This window comes from Quercus robur, chromosome 1, assembly GCF_932294415.1.
Source record: "Quercus robur chromosome 1, dhQueRobu3.1, whole genome shotgun sequence".
Taxonomy (NCBI): Eukaryota; Viridiplantae; Streptophyta; class Magnoliopsida; order Fagales; family Fagaceae; genus Quercus; species Quercus robur.
Window position 1 is genome coordinate 19,550,830 of NC_065534.1, and position 26,740 is coordinate 19,577,569.

General features: G+C 33.4%; 3 protein-coding genes across 3 annotated transcripts; all 3 read right to left on the reverse strand.

Moving 5' to 3' along the window:
- Window positions 1-4,052: 4,052 nt before the first annotated feature.
- On the reverse strand, window positions 4,053-5,196 carry LOC126724336 (germin-like protein subfamily 1 member 7). Its single transcript, XM_050428922.1, has 2 exons — window positions 4,986-5,196; window positions 4,053-4,740 (listed from the first exon to the last, which is right to left on the reverse strand). The coding sequence occupies exons 1-2, from the start codon at window positions 5,110-5,112 to the stop codon at window positions 4,205-4,207; spliced, it is 663 nt and encodes a 220-aa protein (XP_050284879.1). The 5' UTR covers window positions 5,113-5,196; the 3' UTR covers window positions 4,053-4,204.
- Window positions 5,197-7,923: 2,727 nt separating this feature from the next.
- Window positions 7,924-9,092, reverse strand: LOC126724348 (germin-like protein subfamily 1 member 7). The gene is made up of 2 exons (XM_050428928.1): window positions 8,880-9,092; window positions 7,924-8,605 (listed from the first exon to the last, which is right to left on the reverse strand). Exons 1-2 carry the CDS (start codon window positions 9,001-9,003, stop codon window positions 8,070-8,072), a joined length of 660 nt encoding a protein of 219 aa, XP_050284885.1. The 5' UTR covers window positions 9,004-9,092; the 3' UTR covers window positions 7,924-8,069.
- Window positions 9,093-12,007: 2,915 nt separating this feature from the next.
- Window positions 12,008-13,777, reverse strand: LOC126724362 (germin-like protein subfamily 1 member 7). Its single transcript, XM_050428935.1, has 2 exons — window positions 12,942-13,777; window positions 12,008-12,675 (listed from the first exon to the last, which is right to left on the reverse strand). The coding sequence occupies exons 1-2, from the start codon at window positions 13,054-13,056 to the stop codon at window positions 12,140-12,142; spliced, it is 651 nt and encodes a 216-aa protein (XP_050284892.1). The 5' UTR covers window positions 13,057-13,777; the 3' UTR covers window positions 12,008-12,139.
- Between the last annotated feature and the right edge of the window lie 12,963 nt (window positions 13,778-26,740).

A 26,740-nucleotide genomic window follows, 5' to 3' on the forward strand; every position in this document is an offset into this window, starting at 1 on the left:
GGGTCACATTTTATGTAATTGGCATGTCTTTTGACAAAACGCATTTTACTTCTATTTGGATATTTGTTCTAGTGTGTTCAAGAACATCATAAACATGATGATGTACTTTTACAAGTGGTAACAAGTGATATTATTGAAGACATAAAAAATACTCAAGAAACAATACATGAAAAGATGGAACAAAAGATCTCAATACCTAGCTTAATACCTTCAATCTATTAAGATTAAATGAACCTCGATACATCTCGATCTATCGAGATTCTTGAATTTTAAAATTCTAGATCTGTTTTCGGTCCCATGATAACTAGGCTTTTCTCGGGTTTTCGGCTCTAGGTTTCTAGGGGATATAAAATCAATATTTTATAGCCTTTTTCAGAGACACAGAGACTCATATTGAGATACACACTTTATAAGATCTATTGCAACTTTTTGTGCCCATTAGGTTTATGTAACAAGCTGCTTCCAGATCAATAAGTTTGGATATTGAAGAACTCTGCATCAAACAACAACAATCAAGTTGTTGTTTTGTTAGTCACGTACTAGGATCCATGCAAAGGAAAGTCTCTACAAGAACAAGTCTAGTTGGGTTTGGAGCTAATACTGGTATAGGTCAATAGGTTCGACTATAGGTTGGTATTTTGGATAGACTAGTGGGGTAAGATTCGTTTTACTTGTAAGTTGTAACAGCTCATTTTTTTATTAGTGGATTTTTTGAGAGTGGTGACCTAAAATTCAATCGGTGAGGTTTTTTTTTTTTAAAGATTTTCCTCATCATGATCAAAACTATTTTCCATTGCATCTAATTTAGTTTGGTTGATTTGATTGTGCCTCCACATTATTTGCATGAAATTTAAATAACTAATCAACTTTGATAATTGAAATAATTAACCAAAGTCAATTTATAACCTAACAGGTCCATTTCAAATAAAGATAATTATTTTCTTATTTATTAGGAGCTCTTAGGAAAACATGAATTTTTTAGATTAGTCAACTCAACAATAAAAATCCTCTAAAAAATAAAATAAAAATAAAAAAACTCAACAATAAAAAATACAAGCTTATGTGAATAAATGCTAACAATTTATATATATATATATATATATATATACATATATAATATGCCATTTAAGCTGTCCATATTGTACCCAGGAGTTTTTGTAGATCAATTCACATTTCTTAGTGTTTCCAACGGAGATGTTTAGAGTTCAAATTCCCACTCCCCTATTGTAGCTATTGATTTTTTTATTTTTATTTTTTTCGAAAAAAGGTTGTCAATAGAAAAAAGGTTGTCAATGCGGTTAATGTTCCATATCTTTGTTTTCTCTAGATGGTTATATATTCTATTTCTATTTTGCATAAGTCCACTATAAATAACTCCACTGTCCACACAACAAATTGATATCAAATTTTCTATTATCTTAACAGGTAATTGTTAGATTTAGACCTCTGAACAAAAAGTGTTTAACCAATTTTAAGTCCAAGTTGTTAATTAGATTAATTATACGAGCCTTAGGTTAAAGAAATAATCAAATATATCATGCACAATGAAAAAATAAATAACAAAAGATATGATGACCCAAGAAACCTTATAAAATAACCTTTTCCAAAGGAAAAACCTGGGGGGACTAATCCCAAGAAGAACAATCCACTATTAGATAGAGATTTACAGTCAAAAAATCAATTCACAGTAAACCAAAATAAAGTTAACAAACTTAGCTTTGAATCCCACAAACTTCTCTGATATAGATCTGTTCCAACATGAACCTCCAATTCACGCTTTAGATCTCATGTACACTTGATTGCTGAAGCTTGGGTTGCTACTTGATTCCACCAGTACTAAGTGTGTGAGTGTGATCTCTAGTAGAAGCTTAAAATAATAGAAGGTACAGAACCCTTCAAATCTCAAAAGAGTAGCTCTCTAAGTCCTGAAAACATGTATTAGGGTTTCCCTTAAGTATTAATTGAAACTGGACTGAAAACCTAATCACAGCTTCGATTGGTCGAAACTGCCATATTTTGATTCCTTGAATCTGTAGTTTCATGTTCTTGAACACTATCTTGGCAATTTCTTGAGCATTGTCTAATCCATCTTATAGACATTATGATCTATACATAGAAAAGTTTGTGGTCACATGTTTACCAATTATCGTATACACATATAGAACCTAACAGTAATTTCATTTCATATGTGTGTCTTTGTGTTAGAAGTACTTTGAACCCTCTACCTTATGTGTGTTTGTTTGTTTCTCCAAAAAAAAAAAAAAAGTGTTTTTCCAGAGTAATCAACTATCAATAAAGCTTAAATTTAGGCGCAATTTCTTCTCCATTACTGTCACAAACTGATCATGCAAGGTAGAAATGTGAAGGATATAACGCTTTTTCGCAATGAATTGTTGAACTTTCAACTTTTTTTTTAAGCGAAAACACTATTTTGGTCCCTATATTTTGGGGTCATAATCAATTTAGTCCCAACATTTTTATAGCAATCAATTTGGTTTCTATTATTTTCAGTTTGCAGTCAATTTAGTCCTTGTCGTTATCTCACTAACAAAATATGCCTACATGGCAAAGGGATTGTAAAAATGAATTAATTAAATTTTAAAAATAATTTTAATTAATTAATTTTTCAATTTTAAAGAAAGAAAAAATTTTGTAAAAATGTTCCCAACTTTTCTGGCATTTTTGTAGCAACCAAACACACCAACACCAAAACACAAAAATCATATTCACCAATCACCAACTCTCCTAAACACAAAAATAACCCAGAAATCCAAGCGCAACATCATTTTTGTAAAAACATGTTCTGTGTTCTCTCTCTCTCTCTCTCTCTCTCTCTCTCTCTCTCTCTCTCTCTCTCTCTCTCTCTCTCTCTCTCTCTCTCTCTCTCTCTCTCTCTCTCTTTGGATTCACCCATACCCACTTAGAGCAAAACAAAACCTTTGCCTTGGAAGCCAACTCACCAAATTGAACCATACACTAGGAAGAAGAAAACCATTTGATGCAATGTTTTGAATCCCTCCATCCATCAGATTGATCAAACCTTACCTTTTTGTTGTTGTTAATTTATGAGATGGGAAAGCACAGGTCCACAAAGTTAAGCAAATAAACTCAATTATGTCAAAGATGCATCACTTTGCTACATGCTGTGGGTATTTTGTTCTGATTTGGGTTTTCTTGCTTTGGTTTTGCTTAAAATTTTACTTCTTTCATCGATTGCAAATATTTCTTTTTGAAAATCAACCATTTCCACTGAAATTTGTGGACCCACTTGAGCAATCTAACTTGTGCTCTCTTCGATTTTTACCGTTTCTTCAGATTTCCTTTTTGGATAATTTTGCTTTTTTCCTTCTTATTTTTTCAATCACAACAGTTAGCAAAGTCAATCCAAGAAGCTATGAGTTACCAGCAAACCCAATAAAGTTGGTACTTTCTGACCTCAAATCTTCAATTCTAATTTTAATTTTAATTTAAGAAATTAATTTTTCTAGGTTCATTGTTCTTTTGGGTTCAAGTTCTTCTGTTCTTTTTTTTTTTTTTTTTGTGATTTTTTTTATATGGAATATGATTTTTCTTTTTTGTTCAAATTTTCTTTTCTTTTCTCCTTTAAAATTAAGAAATTAATTTTTTTTTTAATTTAAATGGTGACATGGCATTATTTAAATGTGATATAAATTTGTTTAGTATTATTTTATTTGCCATGTAAACTTAAGTGTGTCAAGTGTACAATTCGTTTGCCATGTAGGCATATTTCGTTTGTGAGATAACGGTAAAGACAAAATTGACTACTACAAGTGTTGAAAATAATAAGGACCAAATCAATTGCTACAAAAATATAGGGACTAAATTGACTGTGACCCCAAAATATAAAGACCAAAATAGTGTTTTTGCCTCTTTTTTTTAAAGTAGCTATTAATACAATTTTTGTCAGTTTTAATAGGTGCTTGTGATTTTAATCATTGTGGATCCAATGTACATTCAAGATTTAGTAATCCACTAATTCCTCAGCATTTACGTGGACACCATGACACATAAAAAATAAAAATAAATAATAATAAAATAAAATAAAAAGAATCATAAGACAATTTTATTTGATACTAATTATTTTTATGAAATTACATATAAGGAATCAAGGTAAACTTTATTCAAACTCTGCTTTGTAATGGTCATCATTCCTGTTACAAATAATTTACCAATGGCTGTTTGACTAGAATTGTTTTTGAAGATAATCAACAACATTCTTGTCCAACTGGAAGGCCTTAGCAAGAACATCTATGTTGATTGGAGGATTAGATCCAAAGACCGCATTTGCTATGGTGATCAACCCAGGATTTTGACTGCTGAGACCGGCAATTGCAACGGCATTACTTTGCCCTATGTTGAATTGGAAGTGAATGAGACCAATTGGGAATACAAAGACATCTCCCTTGTTTAGAACTTTGGTAAAGAGTTTGTTTGGGTTGGATGTGACAAATCCAACCAAGAGAGTACCCTCCATGACTACCAAAAGCTCAGTGCCACGTGGGTGAATGTGAGGAGGATTTAGGCCATATGGGGCAAAGTCGAGACGAGCCAAAGATATGCCAAGAGTGTTGAGACCTGGTAATTTATCAACGTTCACAAGATTGACACTTGATCCAAGTTTATTTGCAGCTGTGTTTCCAGGAATATTGAGTCCGGGAAAGAAAAAATCGTTTGCTGTGACATATGCTGGGTCCTTGCAAAATTTTCCATTCACAAATACTACACAAAGAAAACTTTGTTATTGTCGCAAAGAATACAGTTCAATAACATGTCATGTAGGGAAAAAAATCTAATTTTGATATAATGTAGGTGATGATAATAATTTCATCAATGTGTAGAACTTCATTAAAATGATCTCAAAAAAAAGTAGGTGATAATAACACTACTACGTACAGCTAATAATGAGCGGCATGTAGATTTGCAGTTCATCAAAAAAAAAAAAACCGAAGAGAGCATGTACGTACCAGCAGAATCGGTGTTGTTAATTGCGACACAAAAGTCTTGCAAAGGACTAGGGTCATAAGCAGAAGCAAGAGAAAATGCCAAAGCCAAAATGGCCATAGTAACAAGGTAAGGAACACCTTTCATCATTTTTTGAGGTTATGTTATCTCTATCTTATGGTATAACTAGTACTCTGTGTATTCTTGCTTGGGTGAGGGATGGGAATATAGCATAGGGGGATATGTCTATTTATGGATAGGAGTCAGTGAACTGGTCTTTGTTTTTCACAAATGGAGCATATAAGACTTGGAAATTCTTCAGCCATTCTCAATTTCTTGCGTAATGGATGAACTATTCTACCACTACTAGTCTGTACACATTAGAAAAGCAATCAAATTGGACCATTTCAATACCATTGTGCAGTTTTCGTGTTGCACAAATTATCCTTACGTTGAAATAATTGGTTTCTCAATAATAATAAAAAAAAACATTGAAATAATTGAAGCACCCATTACCCATGCATATATCTTGACTTTGTCCTCATTAGGGAATGTTTAAGATATAGTCAATGGTGTGACCTATATAATTAAGTATATATACTTGGGTTGAAATAATCTTATTGGTTTTCTAGAACCAATAACTTCGAAGGCATCTGACTACCGAGGCATGTGGTACATTATTCTTGTCGGTCTCTTTTAGTTGTTCTCACTTCATGCTATGGTGTTCTATCTATGATGTAATTTTTTTTTTTTTTTTTTTTTTTGACTTATATGATATGTATTTCTTAAGAATGTTTGGTCAATACCATAGTTAACTCATATTTGTTACAATTCATGCATGGCAAGAATTCTTACATTGAAACGCTTGTTGAAATTGTTGTTTAGAATTGGTCAATAATACGCTAATTTTTAGCTAGTTCTACTTTACTTTCCTTTCCTTTCCTCCACCTCAGTCCAAACAGATCATTAGTATCACATTCTCATGTGTGATAGAAACATGAAGTATATAATGCTTTTTCATAATGATTTGTTCAACTTTCAACCTTTTTTTAAGTAGCTTTCGATTCAATTAAACCATTAGTGTAGTATATACAAAATAAAAAAGGGAAAATTAGATAAAAATTGATGAGGGTATTTAATCTAACAGAATTTACCATGTTTCATTTTAGATCTAAAGTTTTTAATTTAACCAATTAAAGACCAAAAGTTTTTAATTTATTCAATTAAAGACCAAAAGTTTTTAATTGTTTCAATTTAAGGGGCCAAATTCAATCTCCGTTATTCATTTTTGAAATTCTGAGCAATAACAGAACATATAAAAGCACAAAACTATTGATTAAAGTTAAACTCTATGTTTCACCTGAGGCATTGTTATAAATCGATTTTTTCTATCATTGAACAAAGAGAAAACGCTTTGTTTAGATTGAGAAAATTTCATTTAAAGGGAGAATATGATTGCTAGAATATCAAAATTGATTAAAATAAATAAATAAATTTCAACAATTTTCAATTTTTTACTACTCTATTACTATCTAGAATAACATAAATGAATAACAGGGATGGGCAGGGGGATTCAAATTGAAGAAAAAAAAATGCTCTATAAGTTTGGAACTTTAATTGACATAATTAGAAACTTAAATCTTGTTAGGATCAATAGATTGACTGTTGGCAAACTATGAACGAAGCTTTGAATCTTGAATAGTTATGATGTGTTTTTTTTTTTTTTTTTAATTCCAAGATAGAGACCCAAAATCAGTTGTAGGAAAAGAAATTTCTTGAATCTCGACACCAAGCTTGATAACTTTTTGATCAGTTGAAACAAGCTCAAATGAAAGACTTAGAGTAGTCAGTCGATCAAGAATTGCAAATTTAGTTTTTTTGTGATGTGTTGTTGCAATAGTGCATATCAAGTTTGAAGCCACAAAGCCTATATAGTCAACTTGTTCTGAAGAATTTTCAAGATGGTACTTGAAGTCGCCGACTGGATTGTTCATGTGAAGGAATTCAAAATAAGAGTCTAATCAAGTTCAAGCTACATGTGGTGACATGAGTAAATTACTAATGAAGGTAGCAATCAGGAACATGGGTTTGTTTCAATTAATTGTAAGTTTCTCAATTCTATTAGTGGATTTCTTCTTAGGGTTTCGCGATCTCACAGTGGTTTTTCCTTCAGAATAATTTTTCCATCAATTTTTCATTGCATCACCATATGATGTGCTATTTTTTTGTTTATTGTTTTCCAAATGGTCTATGTTACTACTATGGTAACTAACCTAGAAATCAAAATGGCTTCAAAACTAGTTAATTTAACAAGTTGATTAATTTTGCGGTAAAATGATCAATCAAGGGTCTAAATTTTCCAAACATACCTAATTTGAAATAGGAGATAAACTTTGGGACTTTTGTGAAATTTCACAAATAATCATATATAACCACTTAAGTATTACATTTCTCACCAAGAGCTTTATGGCTCAATTGGTTGTCACTTTCTAGTGTTTCCAGCGAAAACATCTAAGGTTCGAATCTCTCCACCCATAAAGTCAAATTATCCAAAATAAAAAGATAAAAAAGTATTATGTTTCTCAACTTCTTCCCCTAATTACCTATAGGACTTTTTTTTCAACATAGCTTAGTGTTATTGAGCCCACAATTTAATTTAGCCATCTTTTTCTTTTTTTCTTTTTTAATACAAGATAGAAATTCTATTCTAGCCTAATCTAAGTGTATATGTGTGTGAAACTCCCTCCTAAAGACTTGAACTCTAGCCCTTAGCCCCCACACCCTACAAGTACTTATACTTGTGAAGTGACCATCACACCCAGGGTGTACGGTGGTTAGTTATCTATTTTTAATATAACTTTTGTATTAGGTGCTTGTGATTTCAATCATTGTGGATCCAACATGTAATCAAGATTCAATAATCCACTAATTGCACTGCATTTACTTGGACACCATGACACATAAAAAAAAAATCATATGAAAATTTTATTTGATAATAATTATTTTTAAGGCATTACATATAAGGAATCATGGCATACTTTGTTCAAACTCTGCTTTGTAATGGTTCATCATTCCTGTTACAAATATTTTTACTAATTGTGGTTTGACTAGAATTGTTTCTGAAGATAATCAACTACATTCTTGTCCAACTGTAAGGCCTTGGCGAGAACATCAGGATTGATTGGAGGATTAGATCCAAAAACTGCATTTGCTATAGTGATCAACCCAGGAGTTTGACTGCTGAGACCGGCAAATGCAACCGCATTGGTTTGTCCTATGTTGAATTGGAAGTGAATGAGACCAATTGGGAATACAAAGACATCTCCCTTATTTAGAACTTTGGTAAAGAGTTTGTTTGGGTTGGATGTGACAAATCCAACCAATAGAGTACCCTCCATAACTACCAAAAGCTCAGTGCCACGTGGGTGAATGTGGGGAGGATTCAGGCCATATGGTGCAAAGTCAAGACGAGCCAAAGATATGCCTAGAGTGTTGAGACCTGGTAATTTATCGATGTTCACAAGATTGACACTTGACCCGAGTTTACTTGCAGCTGTGTTTCCAGGAATATTGAGTCCGGGAAAGAAAAAATCACTAGCTGTGATAGTTGCTGGGTCCTTGCAAAATTTTCCATTCACAAATACTACACAAAGAAAAGTTTGTTATTAATTGTCAAAAAGAAGACAGTTCTGTAATAATGGAAAATAATTTGTCATGTAGGAGAAAAAAAAAATCTATTGTGGATGATATAACGTAGGTGATGATAATAATTTCATTAATGTGTAGAACTTCATTATAATGATCTCGAAAGAACGTAAGTGATGATAACACTACTACGTACTGCTAATAATGACAGAGCATGTAGATTTGCAGTTTCATCAAAATTAAAATAAAGAAAGGAGAGAGCATGTACATACCAGCAGAATCGGTGTTGTTAATTGCAACACAGAAATCTTGCAAAGGACTAGGGTCATAGGCTGAAGCAAGGGTAAATGCCAAAGCCAAAATGGCAACTGTAACGAGGTAAGGAACACCTTTCATCGTGTTTGAGGTTATGTTATCTCTATCGTATGGTATAGTACTCTTCGTATTCTTGCTTGGGTGAGGGATGGGAACAAAGTATACGGTGATATGCCTATTTATAGAGCGGAGTCAGTGAACCTGTCTAAGTTTTTCGCAAACGGAGCATATAAGACTTGGTAATTCTTCCACAGTTCTGAATTTCTTGTTTAATGGCTGAAACATTCTTTAACCAGTACTTGTCTGTACACATTTGAAAAGCAATCAAATTGGACCACTTCAATGCCATTGTGCAGTTTTCGTGTTGGGCCGAACCACAAAATAACCTTACTTTCATAGTATATTTAACATTGAAATAATTGAAGAACCCATGCATATATCTTGACTCTGTCCTCATTAGGGAATGTTTAAGATATAGTCAACGGTGTGACCCATATAAGAATTCTTGGGCTGTACTAATCTTATGGACCCCATCTTATCTTGACTCTGTATTCTAGAACCAATAACTACGTAGGCAACTGACCACCAAGGCATGTGTTATATTATTCTTGTCGATCCCTTTTTGTTGTTCTCACTTCATGCTATGGTGTTCTATCTATGATGTAATTTTTATGAATGTTTTGTCAATACCATAGTTAACTCATATTTGTTACAATTCATGGCAAGATCTCTTACATCGAAACGATTATTGAAGTTGTTGTATGAGAACTAGAGAAGTAAAGTTAAAAACATTTTACAAAAATAAAAAATAAAAGAAACAAGTTAGATATTGACCATAGTGAATTCAAAAAAATAATTATATGAAATTCTTCCATGCTATGCATGGATCCACAACTAGTTTAGGTTTATAACTTTTAAACTGAAACATGAAATGCCTCCATTTTAAATAAAATCATATTATGTACCACTTTAATTGAACCGTGAAATTGGTCCATTTCAAAAGGAGAGAATTATTTTCTTAGTTATTAGGGGCTCCTAGGAAAACATGAGTTGTTTAGATTAGTCAACTAAACAATAGAAAAGAAAACTTTATTTAGAATAAATGCTAGGGAAGTGTAAAAACTATAAGTTTTTGTTTTATTTTATACATATATAATCATATTATGCCATTTAAGCTGTCCATATCATACTATACAAATTTTTTCGTTCAGTTGACATTTTTTAGTATTTCCAACCAAAACATTTGTAGTTCAAAGTTCAAACTCCTCTCCCATTGTAGCTAATGAATATATATATATATATATATATATATATATATATATATATAATTTTCCAAGTTGTAAATATACCATATATCTTTGTATTCTTTATATGATTAATTTATACACAAAACCAAAACAAATAAGTAGTAGTAGTAGTAATCTAATCCATGTACATAACAAACACAATTAATATTTAATACCCATTACTCTCTCCCATCCACCAGGAACAGCTTTAACTTATGGGATTCTCTCCTAGAGTGCAATTTGTTCCTCAGCATCTTTACCAAAAAAAGCCACTAATGGTGTCCAGGCAGAAAATAACAACTTGCTCTGCTTGACTAGCCATCACACCACACCACAACCCACGTCGCAACTCACTCTGCAACCCACAAGTCCAAACCCAAATTGCATTGAAAAAAACCCAAACCAACCGCCGATATAACAAACCAACAGCAAGTATCAACCATTCCATGAAAAGTTGGATGGAAAAAGTTTAGTTTTATATCGGTTTGGAGCTATCTTCCACCAATTTATGTGGTGATTGAAGAGATCATACAATTTTAATTTTAATCACTTGACTTTTAAATAATAACATAAATAGTCATATAAATTTTGACGTAGTGGGTTGGACAGACGTATGGCTGTTGATGTGGCAATATATAGGATCATGTGTCAACTATCAACGCATAGCATAGCTTGACATGGTAGATATGTGGTCGGGACTAACACGGTAGCACCTTGTGATGCCATATATATGGCATTTCGTTTTTTTTTTTTTTTAACAACCCGTGTGTTTCGCAACCCCCTATGGTTCAATTCCGGCAAGGAGAATGTCAAGGGTGACACGTATTTGGGTATTCAAATATTCAGGTTCTACTTCAGATGCAACACATGCTCGGGTGTTCTCACCTTGTTTTGTTTTGCTAGCACGTACAGGTAATGAAGCAGTATAGTAGACCGGTGTAGGTGTACGGCACATTATTGAGAGGTGCCACATGAAGAACAGCGTGCTTGCAGAGGTGAACAAAGTTGCTGGCGGTGGCTATAGGTGATGAACTTGGCGGCTGTGATCAGAGGCAATCTTGCAGCCTTGCATGCTGCCGGCTAGTGATGGCATCGCTAAGAAGGTTGTGAGATTTCAAAATTTTGGGTTGTGTATTTTGGTATATCACGGCTTGGTCAAGATCAAATTTGACTGAAAAACAACAATATAGAAAAAGGAAAGAGCAAAAGCAATATTTTAACCTGAGATCTTCACCATTAAACTCTTGTATTAATTTACAATTGATCAAAAGTAGGGTACGTTTATGTACTAGAGAACTACTCTAGGTTAGCCCTAGACTAACTCACAATTAGTTTGTTTGTTCTACAAACACATGAACTTACAATGGTTTGGACTTCTTGGACCATGCATCTTTAACAATATTTGAGAAATTCTTATTTTACATTGTCCGGTACAATATAAATTTACCTTGCACAGATACAAAAAGTAGCAAATATTGTACGCATTTGCAAAAAGTACACAATATTTACCACTTTTAGCAAATGTGTACAACATTTGCCACTTTTTGTGTGTCTACAATGTAAATTTACATAAGAAGTATAATATAAATATATAAAGGTCCACAATATTTAACCCTTTAAGTATTTTTTTTTTCTCAATTGTATAATTTTTTCCAAAAAAAAAAAAAAATCTGTTTATATATAATAGTTAGGTGCTAGTAATTTGAAACATTGTGGATCCAAGGAAGAATCAAGATTTATTCGTGCACTAATTGCTATGCCATTCCTACTATACAATGGCTTGCACTAAAAAAATTAAATAATCATAAATCATTTTATTTGAAAATAATTATTTCTATGGCATTACATCAAGGGAAACAATGTAAACTTTATTCAAACTATATAGCGGTAAATTATTCCTATTACAAATATTTTCTTAAATTGTAGTTGACTTAGAATTGTTTTTGAAGATAATCAACTACATTCTTGTCCAACTGGAAGGCTTTGGCGAGAACATCAGGATTGATTGGAGGACTAGACCCAAAGACTGCGTTTGCTATGGTGATCAACCCAGGATTTTGACTGCTGAGACCAGCAAAGGCAACAGCACTGGTCTGCCTAATGTTGAATTGGAAGTGAATAAGACCAATTGGGAATACAAAGACGTCTCCCTTGTTTAGAACTTTGGTGAAGAGTTTGTTTGGGTTGGATGTGACAAATCCAACTAAGAGAGTACCCTCCATGACTACCAAAAGCTCAGTGCCACGAGGGTGAGTGTGAGGAGGATTCAGGCCATATGGTGCAAAGTCGAGACGAGCCAAAGATATGCCTAGAGTGTTGAGACCTGGTAATTTATCGACATTCACAAGATTGACACTTGATCCGAGTTTACTTGCAGCTGTGTTTTTAGGAATATTGAGTCCAGGAAAGAAAAAATCGTTGGCTGTGACAGTCGCTGGGTCCTTACAAAATTTTCCATTCACAAATACTACACAAAGAAAAGTTTGTTATTGTCACAAAGTAGATAGTTCTGTAACAATGGACAATAACATGTCATGCAGGAGAAAAAAAATCTAATGTAGATGATATAACGTAGGTGATGATAATAATTTCATTAATGTGTAGAACTTCACTATAATGATCTCGAAAGAACGTAGGTGACGATAACATTACTATGTACTGCTAATAATGAGAGAGCATGTAGATTTGCAGTTCATCAAAATAAAAATTAAAAAGGAGAGAGCATGTGCATACCAGCGAAATCGGTGTTGTTAATTGCGACACAAAAGTCTTGCAATGGACTAGGGTCATAAGCTGAAACAAGGGTGGTTGCCAAAGCCAAAATGGCCACAATTACAACTTTCATCATATTTTTTTATGTTCTTTATCTTATTGTGTAGTATTTTTCTTGCTTAGGTGAGGGATGGGGATATAGCATATGGGGAATATATCTATTTATAGAGAGCAGTCAGTGAACCTGTCTAAGTTTTTCGCAAACAGAGCATATAAGACTTGGTCATTCTTCAACCGCTCTCAATTTCTTGTTTAATGGCTAAACCTTTCTTTAAACACTAATAGTCTGTACACAATTTCAAAAGCAATCAAATTGGACCACTTCAATGCCATTGTGCAGTTTTTGTGTTGCTTTTTCCAAGCCCCAAATTAACCTTACGTTCATAGTATGTATATTTAACATTGAAATGATTGAAGGACCCATGTATATATCTTGACTCTGTCCTCATTAGGGAATGTTTAATAGTCAACGGTGTGACCCATATAACTAAGTATGCTTGGGTTGAACTAATCTTTTGACCTCATCTTATCTAGTGGGTATTAATTACTAAATATTTTTTAGTTGTTTGTTAGATTTAATGGTTTTCTAGATTTTAGGTTCTAAGATTTTAGGAACTAAATGTATTTGCAATCGATCAAACCTCGTCCAGATTAATTTTCTACAAATTTTTCCAACTCAGCCCAAGCCCGGTTTGACATGTAAGGTTTTATATTTTACTCCAAGTATAAAAGGAAAAACCCTAGCCACGTTATAGATATTGTGGATATGCTATGTGTTGAATCTCTTGTGAGATCTAAAGGTGTTTACCTTCATACACAATTAGGGTTATCAAGATTCATGTCAAGAACTTGGTGATCGCGTCAATTGCTGCATAAAGAATTTAAAGGAGATCTGAAACCTTTGAGTGGAGTCTCAAAGTCCCAAGTAGGAGTACTTGTGGTTGCAATGGATCAAGGAAAGAAGTAGTCCGTGGACTCAGAGCTATCACATGGTTGTGGTAGTAAGTTTTCTACTCGAGGCAGCAATAGGATGTTAGTGGTCTAAGTCTTATTGTAAAAAACTTCAATTCTTTCATAATGGATCTCTTTTACCTTGTGGATAGCTAGGTTAAATCCTCCACAGGTTTTTTACCGGTTTAGTTTTCCTAGGTTATCATATTGTTGTGTTATTTACTTTTCCGCATTATTTACATGATATAATTTGAATGTGTTAACCTAGATCTGAATAATTTATCTAAGTAATCACTTGGCTAAATAACTAGATTAAACTACTTGTATTTTAAGGGGTCTAAAAACGTACAAGGGTCATAGGCAGAAGCAAAGGAAAATGCCAAAGCCAAAATGGCCACAGTAACAAGGTAAGGAACACCTTTCATCATATTTGAGGTTATGTTATCTCTATCATATCTTATACTCTGCGTATTCTTGCTTGGGTGAGAAATGGGAACAAAGTATATGGGAATATGTCTATTTATAAGGAGGAGTCAGTGAACCCGTCTAAGTTTTTCAAAAATGGAGCATATAAGACTCAGTAATTCTTCAACCGTTCTCAATTTCTTATTTAATGGCTGAACCTTTCTTTAAACGCTAATAGTCTATACACAATTTGAAAAGCAATCAAATTGGACCACTTCAATGCCATTGTGTAGTTTTTGTGTTGCTTTTTCCAAGCCACAAATTAACCTTACGTTCATAGTACATATATTTAACATTGAAATGATTGAAGGACCCATGTATATATCTTGACTCTGTCCTCATTAGGAAATTTTTAATAGTCAACGGTGTGACCCATATAATTAAGTATGCTTGGGTTGAACTAATGTTATTGACCTCATCTTATCTGGTCGGTACTAATTTCTAAATATTTTTTAGTTGTTTATTAGATCTAAGTGTTTTCTAGAGCCAATAACTACAAAGGCATCTGACTACTACTAAGGTATGTGGTATATTATTCTTGTCAGTCTCTTTTTGTTGTTCTCACTTCATCCTATGGGGTTGGGGTTCTATCTATGATTTGATTCTTATGAATGTTTTGTCAATACCATATTCAACTTATATTTGTTACAATTCATCGCTAGATCTCTTACATCGAAACGCTTATTGAAGTTGTTGTATGAGAAATTGAGAAGTAAAGTTTAAAACATTTTTCAGGAAAAAAAAAAAAAAAAAAAGAAACAAGCTAGATATAAACCACTGTGAATTCAAAAACATAATTATATGAAATTTGTTAGGTTCATATTTTTATGTAATTGGCATATCCTATGATAAAATGCATTTTACTTGTATTTGGGTAAATCTAAGTAGATTCAAGATGATTATTACAAGTAGTTACATTGAAGACATGAAAATTACTCAAGAACTGCTCAAGAAAAGCTTAATCTGCAGATCCGAATACCTCCTCAATACCTATCGATCTATCAAAATTTATTAAAACTCAATAACTGTCTCGATACCTCTCGATCTATCGAGCTTAAGTTATTTTTGATATAGCCTGCAACATTTTAATTCTAAAAGGCTAGTTGTTTATGAGTTTTTATAATCCTTATAGGACTAGGAAAGACCGTGGTTTGTGTAAACCTAATTGGAATAAGAGAGCCTATTTATAAGGCCCATTAAGCTCCTATTTAAATAAGGAGGTGGAGAAAGAAAACCCTAACCCTAGAAAGAGTTCTTGCTGCATTTCATGTACGCCTTTAGGTTCTACAACCAAGCAAATTTCTAGCACCAACATTGAAGATTTTATTGGTGTTTCTATGTAAAGCTATTGCATATCAACTACAACAATAAAAGGGTTGCTATGGAGTTAGTCATATATTGGGATCCGTGCAAAGGAGTTAGTCACAGATTGGAGATTTGTGCATCGAAGGAAAAAAGGCTACTACAAGATCAAGTCCAATTGGGTATTAGAGATAGTTCAACTATAGGTTGGTATTTTGGGATAGGCTAGGATAGTGGTAAGATTCCTCATACTTGTAACCGCTTGATTATTGATTAATAGATTCTTGGGAGTGGTGACCTTAAATTCACCCAGTAGGATTTTTGCCTTGTGAGAAGTTTTTCCCATTTGTCAACGAATCACCATGTCAATTTAATTTCCGCTACGTTAAGTTTAATTGGTGATTTGTTGGTGCCTCCACGTTTTGCATGTAATTTAACCTAATTAATCAACTTAGGTAATTGAATTAATTAATTGGGGTCAAGCTATCTTAACCCAACAAAATTCTTCTATGCTATGCATGGACCTGTAACTAGTTGTGGTTTATAATATTTAAATTGAAATATGAAATGCATCCATTTTAAATTAATGATGTCATATAATGATTAATTTATACACAAAACCAAAACAAATAATTAGTAATAGTTTATAGTTTTTAGACCCCTTAAAAACACAATTGGATTAACTTAGGTAATTAGCCAAGTTGTTTCTTAGTCAAAATTCCAAATCTAGGTTATCACAATCAAACAATCATATCATGCAAAGAAGTGGAAAGATAAATAATACAATGATATGATTACCCAAGAAAACCAAACCGGTAAAAAACCTGGGGAGGATTTAAACTAGCTATCCTTAAGGTAAATCTAAATCTACTATGAAAGAATCGAAGTTGTTCAACAAGACTTAGACCACTAACATCCTATTGCTACCCACCAGTAGAAACTTACTGACACGACCACGTGCAAACTCCGAAACCGCGGACTCCTTCTTTCTTGGATTCTCCAGCAAGTACCAGCACACCCGCTTGTGTTTCTTTAAGTTCTTATGGCACCAACTAAATGATCATCAAGCTCTTGAAGAAATCTCCTTCTTGATAATCCTAAGTTTGTGTAAAGGAAAGCTCCTCACAGATCTCCCAAGAGATTTACACAAACAGCAATATGAGCAACAATAAAACGTGGCTAAGGTTTTCCTTATATACCTAGGGCAAATTACAAAACCCTAAACGTTTTAAAAACAAACTAAGGTTGAGTTGGAATTCTGCAGAAAATGCATCTGACCCAATTTTCGATTGATTGAGCCTAAGCTTCGATCGATCGAACTAAGCCGAGAAGCAATAATAATTTCTGCATTAGCTTGTTCCAACTTTACATAAATGAACCAACTTTGAGCAAGTCTAAACACGACTAAACATCTTGTTTTGATCATGGTTTGCCAGCAATACACATTAGAGTTCTAAATACATAAAATCCTAAGTATTTAGAACCTAACAAACTCCCCCTTTGGCAATCCGTGACAAAACACAACTAAAAACTCAAAGTTTACAAAAAGTCCTTTACAAAAATAATGCTCATAAAAACAAATACAATCCTAACTACTATCCATTAGTTGCAAGTGTAGACAGCAGCTCAATTGAATCAACCTGTATATTTCCTAAAACACTCAAACAAAATGCATCATGTGTGACAAAAAAACAAAAACAGTAAATCAACAAATATGCAAACTAACTCTCCCCCTAAGTTAGATACATCAAAAACTATGCTAACTCCCCTAAACAAAACATTCTTGTATTTTCCACACATATGTATTTTCCACACATATTCCCACATTTCATCTAAATCTCCCCCTTTTTGTCACGAATTGACAAAGATAACTCAAATAAAGAGTAACAAAGGTCAAGAGAAAATAGAATATCAAGGGAACACAAAACAATTCAACTCTATAGAAAATAGAGACAACTCCCCCTACGAAGAGCAACAACTCCCCATGTGAACAACAAGGGTTAAAAACAAGCTTCTCTCCTTATAAAAATAGGAAAAACAAAACAAGATTTGGGAAAAACAGTTTTGGGGAAAAATTTAGGAGGTGGGGATAAATAAAAAGACACAAACCAAACTAAAAAAATGACAATTCACTTGAAGAAAAATATTCTCTCTTTCAATATATGCAAACTTGACACTATGTGACCCATAAACAGTTACATGAGTAGAGAAAATTTTTGCACATTGATCATCCATCAAATCTCTTAAAAAAAATATTTTCTACAATTCACACATAAAAATAGCATATACTAAAAAGTACATAACTCAAAAATTAATCAATGAATTTCTAAATCAAGTTGAGTACCCAATTTAGCAAAGTGTATGCATGTTATGTGTGAAAACAATGAGAGATATGACTGCAAAACTGCAAGATGGATACAAAAAAATCAATACAATGCATGTGAATCTTAAACATAAATGTTGCATGAAAAAATAGATTGGTCAAATACTTAAAAACTGAAAAAATTTCAGTTTCGATCGGTCGAGAAACAGGTTCGATCGATCAAAAATTTGGAAAAGTGAAATTTTGAAAAACAGTGCAAGTTAATACAGAAACTCCTCAAAGCACATTGTGTTATGAATAAAATGCATGAGTATGAGATGAAAAGTTTTTCAAAAACACTTAAATTCAACCCAGATCTTCCAAAAACAAGATTTTCAATCAATTTGACCTTAAATTCTCAAGCTTTAAACACATTTTGCATTAAAATCAAGGAACTTTTAATCTTGGATGGCCACAACAAGATCACACACAATATAATGTACCAAGTTTAGCAAAGAGTAAATTGTGTAGTGTGTGCAACTAGCAAAAACTTGAAAAACATGTGAGGTGATATGTAAATAGAAATCAATCACAATTTCTACAAAATTCATCACATAGAATTTGAAAGAGACTATCGCCTAAAGAGTTACATCATATAACTCCCACATCTCCTAGAAAACAAGCTTGCAATCATGTAAATTTCTTGATTTGCCTCATAATATACACACCAATTTTATTTGATCAGAAACTTATTAAAATAGCCGGGATAATGTACACACCAACTTTATTTGATTGATTTAACATTAAGTCCAATAATCTACACACCAATTTTAACATTTAAACCGAGGCTACACCTTATATTCTTTTTGTGCATGTGCTATACTTTCTCGAGCACAAAATCTTACGATATGCACTAAGGTGTTCATGATTGGCTAGTGAACAGTGGTAAGATGGTTATTTATGCCTTTCTCTAAAGGTTCAAGTCCGACAATCAAAGACATGTGACTTCAAGATCAAGACAAAGTGATCAAAACCATAAACATCTTTCCCACACAACATGCACTACAAAGCTTCAACTAGTAAAGTGCAATAAGTAAGCTCATCAAAGCTAAACAAGGTACATAAACTTGTCATGTAAAGATAATGTGGCCAATTCTTGATTATAAATCCAAGATGTGAAATACAAAACACAAAAATATTTTTGGTTTAAAAAAATTTATGGCCAAAAACAAAAATCATACATTATGCTAAATGAACAATGCAAAAGCAATGCATGACAGTGCATAACTAAGCTATAGAGGGTACACAAATAAGAAATATCAATTTCTTAATTAACCCTTGAGTACATGTACAAACTAGTACATACTCACACAAAATCAGAAATAGCTTAGCACTTATATAACACATATTATCCAAGTTTCTCCACAATGTCAAGCATGTTCTAAATCAAGAGAGAGATATCATAATTCATGTAATCCTCAAGAAAAATAAAACAAGACTCAAAATAAAATATTTTGTCTTTTTGAAAATTTTTCAATGTTTTTGGATTTTTTTTTTATTTAAAAAAACTATAAAAAAAAAAAATAAAAAAAAAAAAAAAAAAAAAACAACCAAAAACAAAAACAAAACATGTCCACAAACAATTGAAAGAATTAAATCAGGGACAAGTCAGCAACACTCACCTTAGAGAATCTTTTCTCACCCATCTAGCACGAGTCTTCAGCTTTGTAGGTGAAAAACCATGAGAAGCAGAGTATATTTGAGGAATTACACCAATCTTCTGAGAAAGACTGAAATCCTGCAAATTCCTTTCACAAGCCAACAAGCTCAAATTTTTAAAAGAACATGAAACAATTTATATGGACTTATGGCAGGAGAAATATCATCACAAATCTCATACTGAAATACAGAATGCTTAAATTTCAATTTATGACAATTAGGACGAATGTGACTGGAGACACCATAAAAGTGACAAACAGGAACAAATTTAGGAACATCAGTATTCCTAACAACAAATCTAGTCTCAGATTTTGGTTTTTGCCTCAACAAAAAACAATTTGGTCTAATATGACCAACAACACCACAAAGGTGATAAGTATGCACAAAAACAGATTTATTATGCTCTCTAACAGTAGGTTTAGACATAGGTTTAGAAACTTCAGCATCAACATCAGAACTTTTACCTTTGTCTAACCTAGCAAAATAAGTATTTTCTTTATTATTCATCTTGAAAGGAGGGATATAAACTTTTTCAGCTTTATGCTTAAAAGAAACAGAAACACTTCTGTTATCAACAGCATGCTTGGTACTAGTCAAATTTTCAATTTTAGCTTTAGATTCAACTAAATCTTGTTCCAAGCTTTTCATCTTCTCATCTTGAGAGGAAATTTGATTTCTCAAAAATTCATTCTTTTTATTAGATTCATCTAATCTAACAATCAATTCATCTTTTTCAAGATTAGCCAATTTTAACTCCTCCTTGAATTTCTTAGCAATTTTCATAGATTTCAATAATTCCTTACGAAGAGTTTCACAGGCATCAATAAAATCAACAGAAGCATGAGCAGAAACATGATCAGAAAGACACTTCAAATTATCCATGACAACAGGGGTCAAGGATCAGCTCTTAGATCAAAAGATCTAAAACAAAAGAGCTACCCACTCTGATACCACTTGATAGTTTTTAGACACCTTAAAAACACAATTGGATTAACTTAGGTAATTAGCCAAGTTGTTTCTTAGTCCAAATTCCAAATCTAGGTTATCACTATCAAACAATCATATCATGCAAAGCAGTAGAAAGATAAATAACACAATGATATGATCACCTAGGAAAACCAAACTGGTAAAAAACCTGGGAAGTTTTTAACCTAACTATCCTCAAGATAAACCTAAATCCACTATGAAAGAATCGAAGTTGTTCAACAGGATTTAGACCACTAACATCCTATTACTACCCACTAGTAGAAACTTACTGACACGACCACGTGCAAGCTCCAAAACTACGGACTCCTTCTTTCTTGGATTCTCCAACAAGTACAAGCACACCCGCTTGTGTTTCTTTAAGTTCTTATAGCAGCAACTGAATAATCATCAAGCTCTTGAAGAAATCTCCTTCTTGATAATCCTAAACTTGTGTAAAGGAAAGTTCCTCACAGATCTCACAAGAGATTTACACAAATAGCAATATGAGCAACAATAAAACGTGACTAGGATTTGCCTTATATACCTAGGAAAAATTACAAAACCCTAAACGTTTTAAAAACAAACTAGGGCTGAGTTGGAATTCTGCAGAAAATACATCTGACCTGATTTTCGATTGATCGAGCCTAAGCTTCGATCGATCGAACCAGGTCGAGAAGCAATAATAATTTCTGCATTAGCTTGTTCCAACTTTACATAAATGAACCAACTTTGAGCAAGTCTAAACACGACTAAACATCTTGTTTTGATCATGGTTTGCCAACAATACACATTAGAGTTCTAAATACATAAAATCCTAAGTCTTTAGAACCTAACAATAGTAATCTAATCCATCTACATAACAAACACAATTAACTAATACCCATAACTCTCTCCTATCCATCAGCAACAACTTTATCATATAGGGTTCTCTCCTAGAGTGCACTGTTCCTCAGCATCTTCAGCAAAAAAGCCACCAATGGTGCCCAATCAGAAAACAAAAACAACTTGCTTTGCTTGACTAGCCATCACACCACACCACAACCCACAAACGCTGCAACTCACACTGCAACCCATAAGTCCAAACCCAAATAGTATCGAAAAAAACCCAAACGAACCGCCAATATAACAAACCAACAAGTGTCAACCATTCCATGAAAAGTTGGATGGAAAAAGTTTAGATTTATATCACTTTGGAGTTATCTTCCACCAATTTATGTGGCAATTGAAGAGATCATTCAAGTGTAATTTTAGTCATGTGATTTTTTTTAATTAATCATATGACATGTTTAAATAATAACATAAATAGTCATATAAATTGCGACGTAGTAGGTTGGACTTACATATGGCTGCTGATGTGGCAATATAGGATCCTGTGTCAACTATCAACATGTAGCATAGCTTGACATGGTAGATGTGTGGCCGGGGCTAACATGGTACGTAGCACCTTGTGATGCCATTGGCTTTTCATTTGTTTTTGCTTTTTAAAAACCCGTGTGTTTTGCAACCCCCTATGGTTCACATCAACTTGATTACTTGACTACGGAAGGACTAGCTGATCAAGAACTATATATACTAAGGCACAAGGTTCAATTCCCACAAGGAGAATGTCAAGGGTGACACGTATTTGGGTATTCAAATATATTCAGGTTCTACTTCAAATGCAATACATGCTCTGGTGTTCTCACCTCACTTTGTTTTGCTAGCACATATATGTAATTGTTAGAGATATATTAGCCTATTAGCATAGGCCCAATGTTAAATATTAGCATTGATACACCATGTTGAATATGCTAGTATGGATGCGGAAGCGAAAGCATAAAGTATAGAACATAATAACACACGAGGGATACATGGTTCAGCCTAACGGCCTACATCCACGGAGGAAACCCTAAAGGGCTACATCAATAATATATTAGAGTGTAGTACAAATCCTGTGTTACGATGAATCATAACATGTGTATATATAATAGACTAAACCCTAGACTAATAGACTTCTAGTACAAGTAGGAGACTTGGCTTGCACACAAAGTAGAATTAGGCTTGGGCCTATTTAAATGGGCTAATATATCTCTAACACCCCCTCTCAAACTCAAGATGGAAGCTTGATGAAATCCTGAGATTTGATAAGGTTGAGAAGATCTCTTGAATGAAGTTTGGTTCTGTGACGGTAGTTTGAGAAAGGCAATGGTCTTGCAATGTTAATGAGACTTCTAACAGTGGCTTGACTATACCGGAGAGTTTTGACGGCAACAGTGGGAAGCCAAAGAAGATGAACGCAGCGAAAAAAAAAACACCGAGGAAGATAAAGATTGCTCTTAAATATACCGTAAGGACAAAAACCATGGCCACAGGAAAGTGGCTCTGATACTATGTTAAATATTAGCATTGATACACCATGTTGAATATGCTAGTATGGATGCGAAAGCGAAAGCATAAACTATAGAACATAATAACACACGAGGGATACGTAGTTCAGCCTAACGGCCTACATCCACGGAGAAAACCCTAAAGGGCTACATCAATAATATATTAGAGTGTAGTACAAATCCTGTATTACGATGAATCATAACATGTGTATATATATAATAGACTAAACCCTAGACTAATAGACTTCTAGTACAAGTAGGAGACTTGGCTTGCACACAAAGTAGAATTAGGCTTGGGCCTATGCTAGTGGGCTAATATATCTCTAACACCCCCTCTCAAACTCAAGATGGAAGCTTGATGAAATCCTAAGATTTGATAAGGTTGAGAAGATCTCTTGAATGAAGTTTGGTTCTGTGACGGTAGTTTGAGGAAGGCAATAGTCTTGCAGTGTTAATGCGACTTCTAACAGTGGCTTGACTATACCGGAGAGTTTTGACGGCAGCAGTGGGAAGCCAAAGAAGATGAACGCAGCGAAAAAAAAAACACCAAGGAAGATAAAGATTGCTCTTAAATATACCGTAAGGACAAAAACCATGGCCACAGGAAGGTGGCTCTGATACCATGTTAAATATTAGCATTGATACACCATGTTGAATATGCTAGTATGGATGCGAAAGCGAAAGCATAAAGTATAAAACATAATAACACACAAGGGATACATGGTTCAGCCTAACGGCCTACATCCACGGAGGAAACCCTAAAGGGCTACATCAATAATATATTAGAGTGTAGTACAAATCATGTGTTACAATGAATCATAACATGTGTATATATAATAGACTAAACCCTAGACTAATAGACTTCTAGTACAAGTAAGAGACTTGGCTTGCACACAAAGTAGAATTAGGCTTGGGCCTATGCTAATGGTCTAATATATCTCTAACAGTAATAAAGCAGTATAGTTGAGCGGTGTAGATGTATGGCACATTATTGAGAGGTTCCACATGAATAATAGCGCGCTTGCTGAGGTTAATGGGTCAGCCGATGCAGAGGAGAACAAAGTTGTTGATGGTGGCTGCAGGTGATGAACTTGGCAACAATGATCAAAGGCAATCTTGCCGCCTTGCATGTTGAGGGCTAGTTGATGGCAGTGGCTAAGAAGGCTGTGAGATTTTAAAATTTTGGGTTGTGGTATTTGGTATATCACGGCTTGGTCAAGATCAAATTTGATTGAAAAAGAACAGTATATGTTTGATTTTAGAACCCTATAAAACACAATATGTTTAGAGCAAGACTTAGGTACAGTACTTAGGTGTTGTTCTTTAGGTTCTCCTTTTAAAATTCTGTCATGTAGATTTTTTCTCATAGGATGAAAGTATATTTTTTAGTTAAGTAGCCACATGGCTTATTCTTAAGATGAAAACCTAAGGAACAGCACCTAAGGTACTATACCTAAGTTGTCCATATGTTTAACCTAATATATTAATAAAGTTGTTACTTAGGTTTATTAATCAGATCTTGGTTAACCATGTATCAATTATATCATAAACAACAGAAAAGTAAAGAATACAACGATATGATGACCCACAAAAACCAATGAAACAATCTAGTTTCAAGGTAAAAAACCTAGGGAGGATTTAACCTAAACAATCCACAAGGCAACAATTCACTAATAGAATGGAAGTTTTAAGTTAGACTTAACTCTAAATCTACAACTACCTCATGTATTACTTACTCACATGACCACTTGTAGCTCCGAATCCACGGACTCTTCAATTATGAATTTGTTGCGCACAAACACTCCAGTTTGTGCCTTTAAGACCACCTTTGAAGGTTTAGATCTCTAGCACCTTAAATGACTAGTAATGACAGCAACTTCTACAACACTAGATCTTGAGTTTCTTCAAAGAATATTACTGGTAGAAGATTTGAGAGAGCTTTGGGCACAAAAACCTTAAATCTACTATAGGAGGCACAAGAAGCACTCTTCTCTCTCTATTTAAAACATGCCTTAGGGTTTCCTTTAAATACTATGTGAATTAGATTTGAAACCCTAATCACTTAATGGATTTAATGGGCTGATGGGCTTAATTAAAATTCTGCAAATCTGTGTCTCGATCTGTTGAGCCTTCTTCTCGATCAACTGAACCTAGCATGTTTCGAATTCCTAAACTTACAACTTCCTTATTCTTTTATTCTAACTTGCAACACCTTGAGCATTGTCTAATCATACCTATAGACTTAGGAATCTATGTCTAGACAAGTTTATACTCATGATTTGCCAATCGTTCTAAACTTTTAGAACCTAACAGTATAGAAAAAGAAAAGAGCAAAAGCAAAATTTTAACCTAACATCTTTACTATTTGTTAAGTTAAGATAACTTGACACCGATTAATTAATTAAATTAACCAAGTTGATTAATTAGGTTAAATTACATGCAAATCATGGAAGCACCAACAAATCACCAAAAGTACTTAATGCAGTAGAAAATAAATTTAACACGGTGATTTGTTAACAAATGGAAAAACCCCTCGCAAGGCAAAAACCCTATCGAGTGATTTTAAGGTCACCACTCCCAAGAATCCACTAATTAACAATCAAGCGGTTACAAGTACAAGGAATCTTACCATTACCCTGACCTATCCCAAAATACTAACCTACAGTTCAACATTCACTTCAATACCCAATTGATAACTAACTCTAGCAACTCAAATGATGTTGTTGACTGCAAAGTTCTTCACTTCATCAACAATGAAGATCAGGAAGCACTTAGTTATAAAATTTTATGGAGTACAAACACAGTAGCTTCTCGTAGAGAAAATAAATCCCTTGGTCTTTGTATCCGTGTGAGACGGCTCTTAAAATAAGTCTTATATATGTCTAGGGTTGTGAGAAAAGAAACCCTAAACAAACACATAAGCTTAGGCCGAATTTCAGACCTGCAAATTCTGAAATCGTAATTCTTAATAGATCAAGCTGGTGTCGAGCTATCTATTGAGCATCATATTAAGTCTCAATAGCAAGCATCTGTCGAGCAATTTGTCGAAACTTAATGAACATCTTTTCTTTACTTGTTTCTTGGACCAATCTTCATGTCTTTTAATACGAACACTTGATATGCTTGAATAACATATTTCTTGATATATTAAACCCATGTTATATCTACCCAATTACAAGTAAAATGCATTTTGTCAAAGGATTAGCCAATTACATATAATATGACCCTAACACTATTAAACTCCTATATATACAAAGATCAATAGTAGGATTTATATACTAGAGAACTACTCTAGGTTAACCCTAAACTAAGTCACGATTAGTTTGTTTGTTCTACAAGCACATGAACGGACAATGGTTTGGGCTTCTTGGACCATGTATCTTTAACAATATTTTGAGAATTTCTTATTTTACATTGTCTGGTACAATATAAATTTACATTGTAGAGATAATAAAGGTGGTAAGCATTGTACATATTTGCAAAAAAATGTATAATATTTACCACTTTTAGCAAATGTGTACAACATTTGCCACTTTCTATTCGTCAACTATGTAAATTTATATTGTAAGTACAATATAAACATATAAAGGTTCACAATATTTAACCCCTTAAGTATCATGTTTTTCTCACTTGTATAATGTTTTCCTTGTTACCTCAGTAATAATGCATAGTGTTGTAGAAGCTCAATA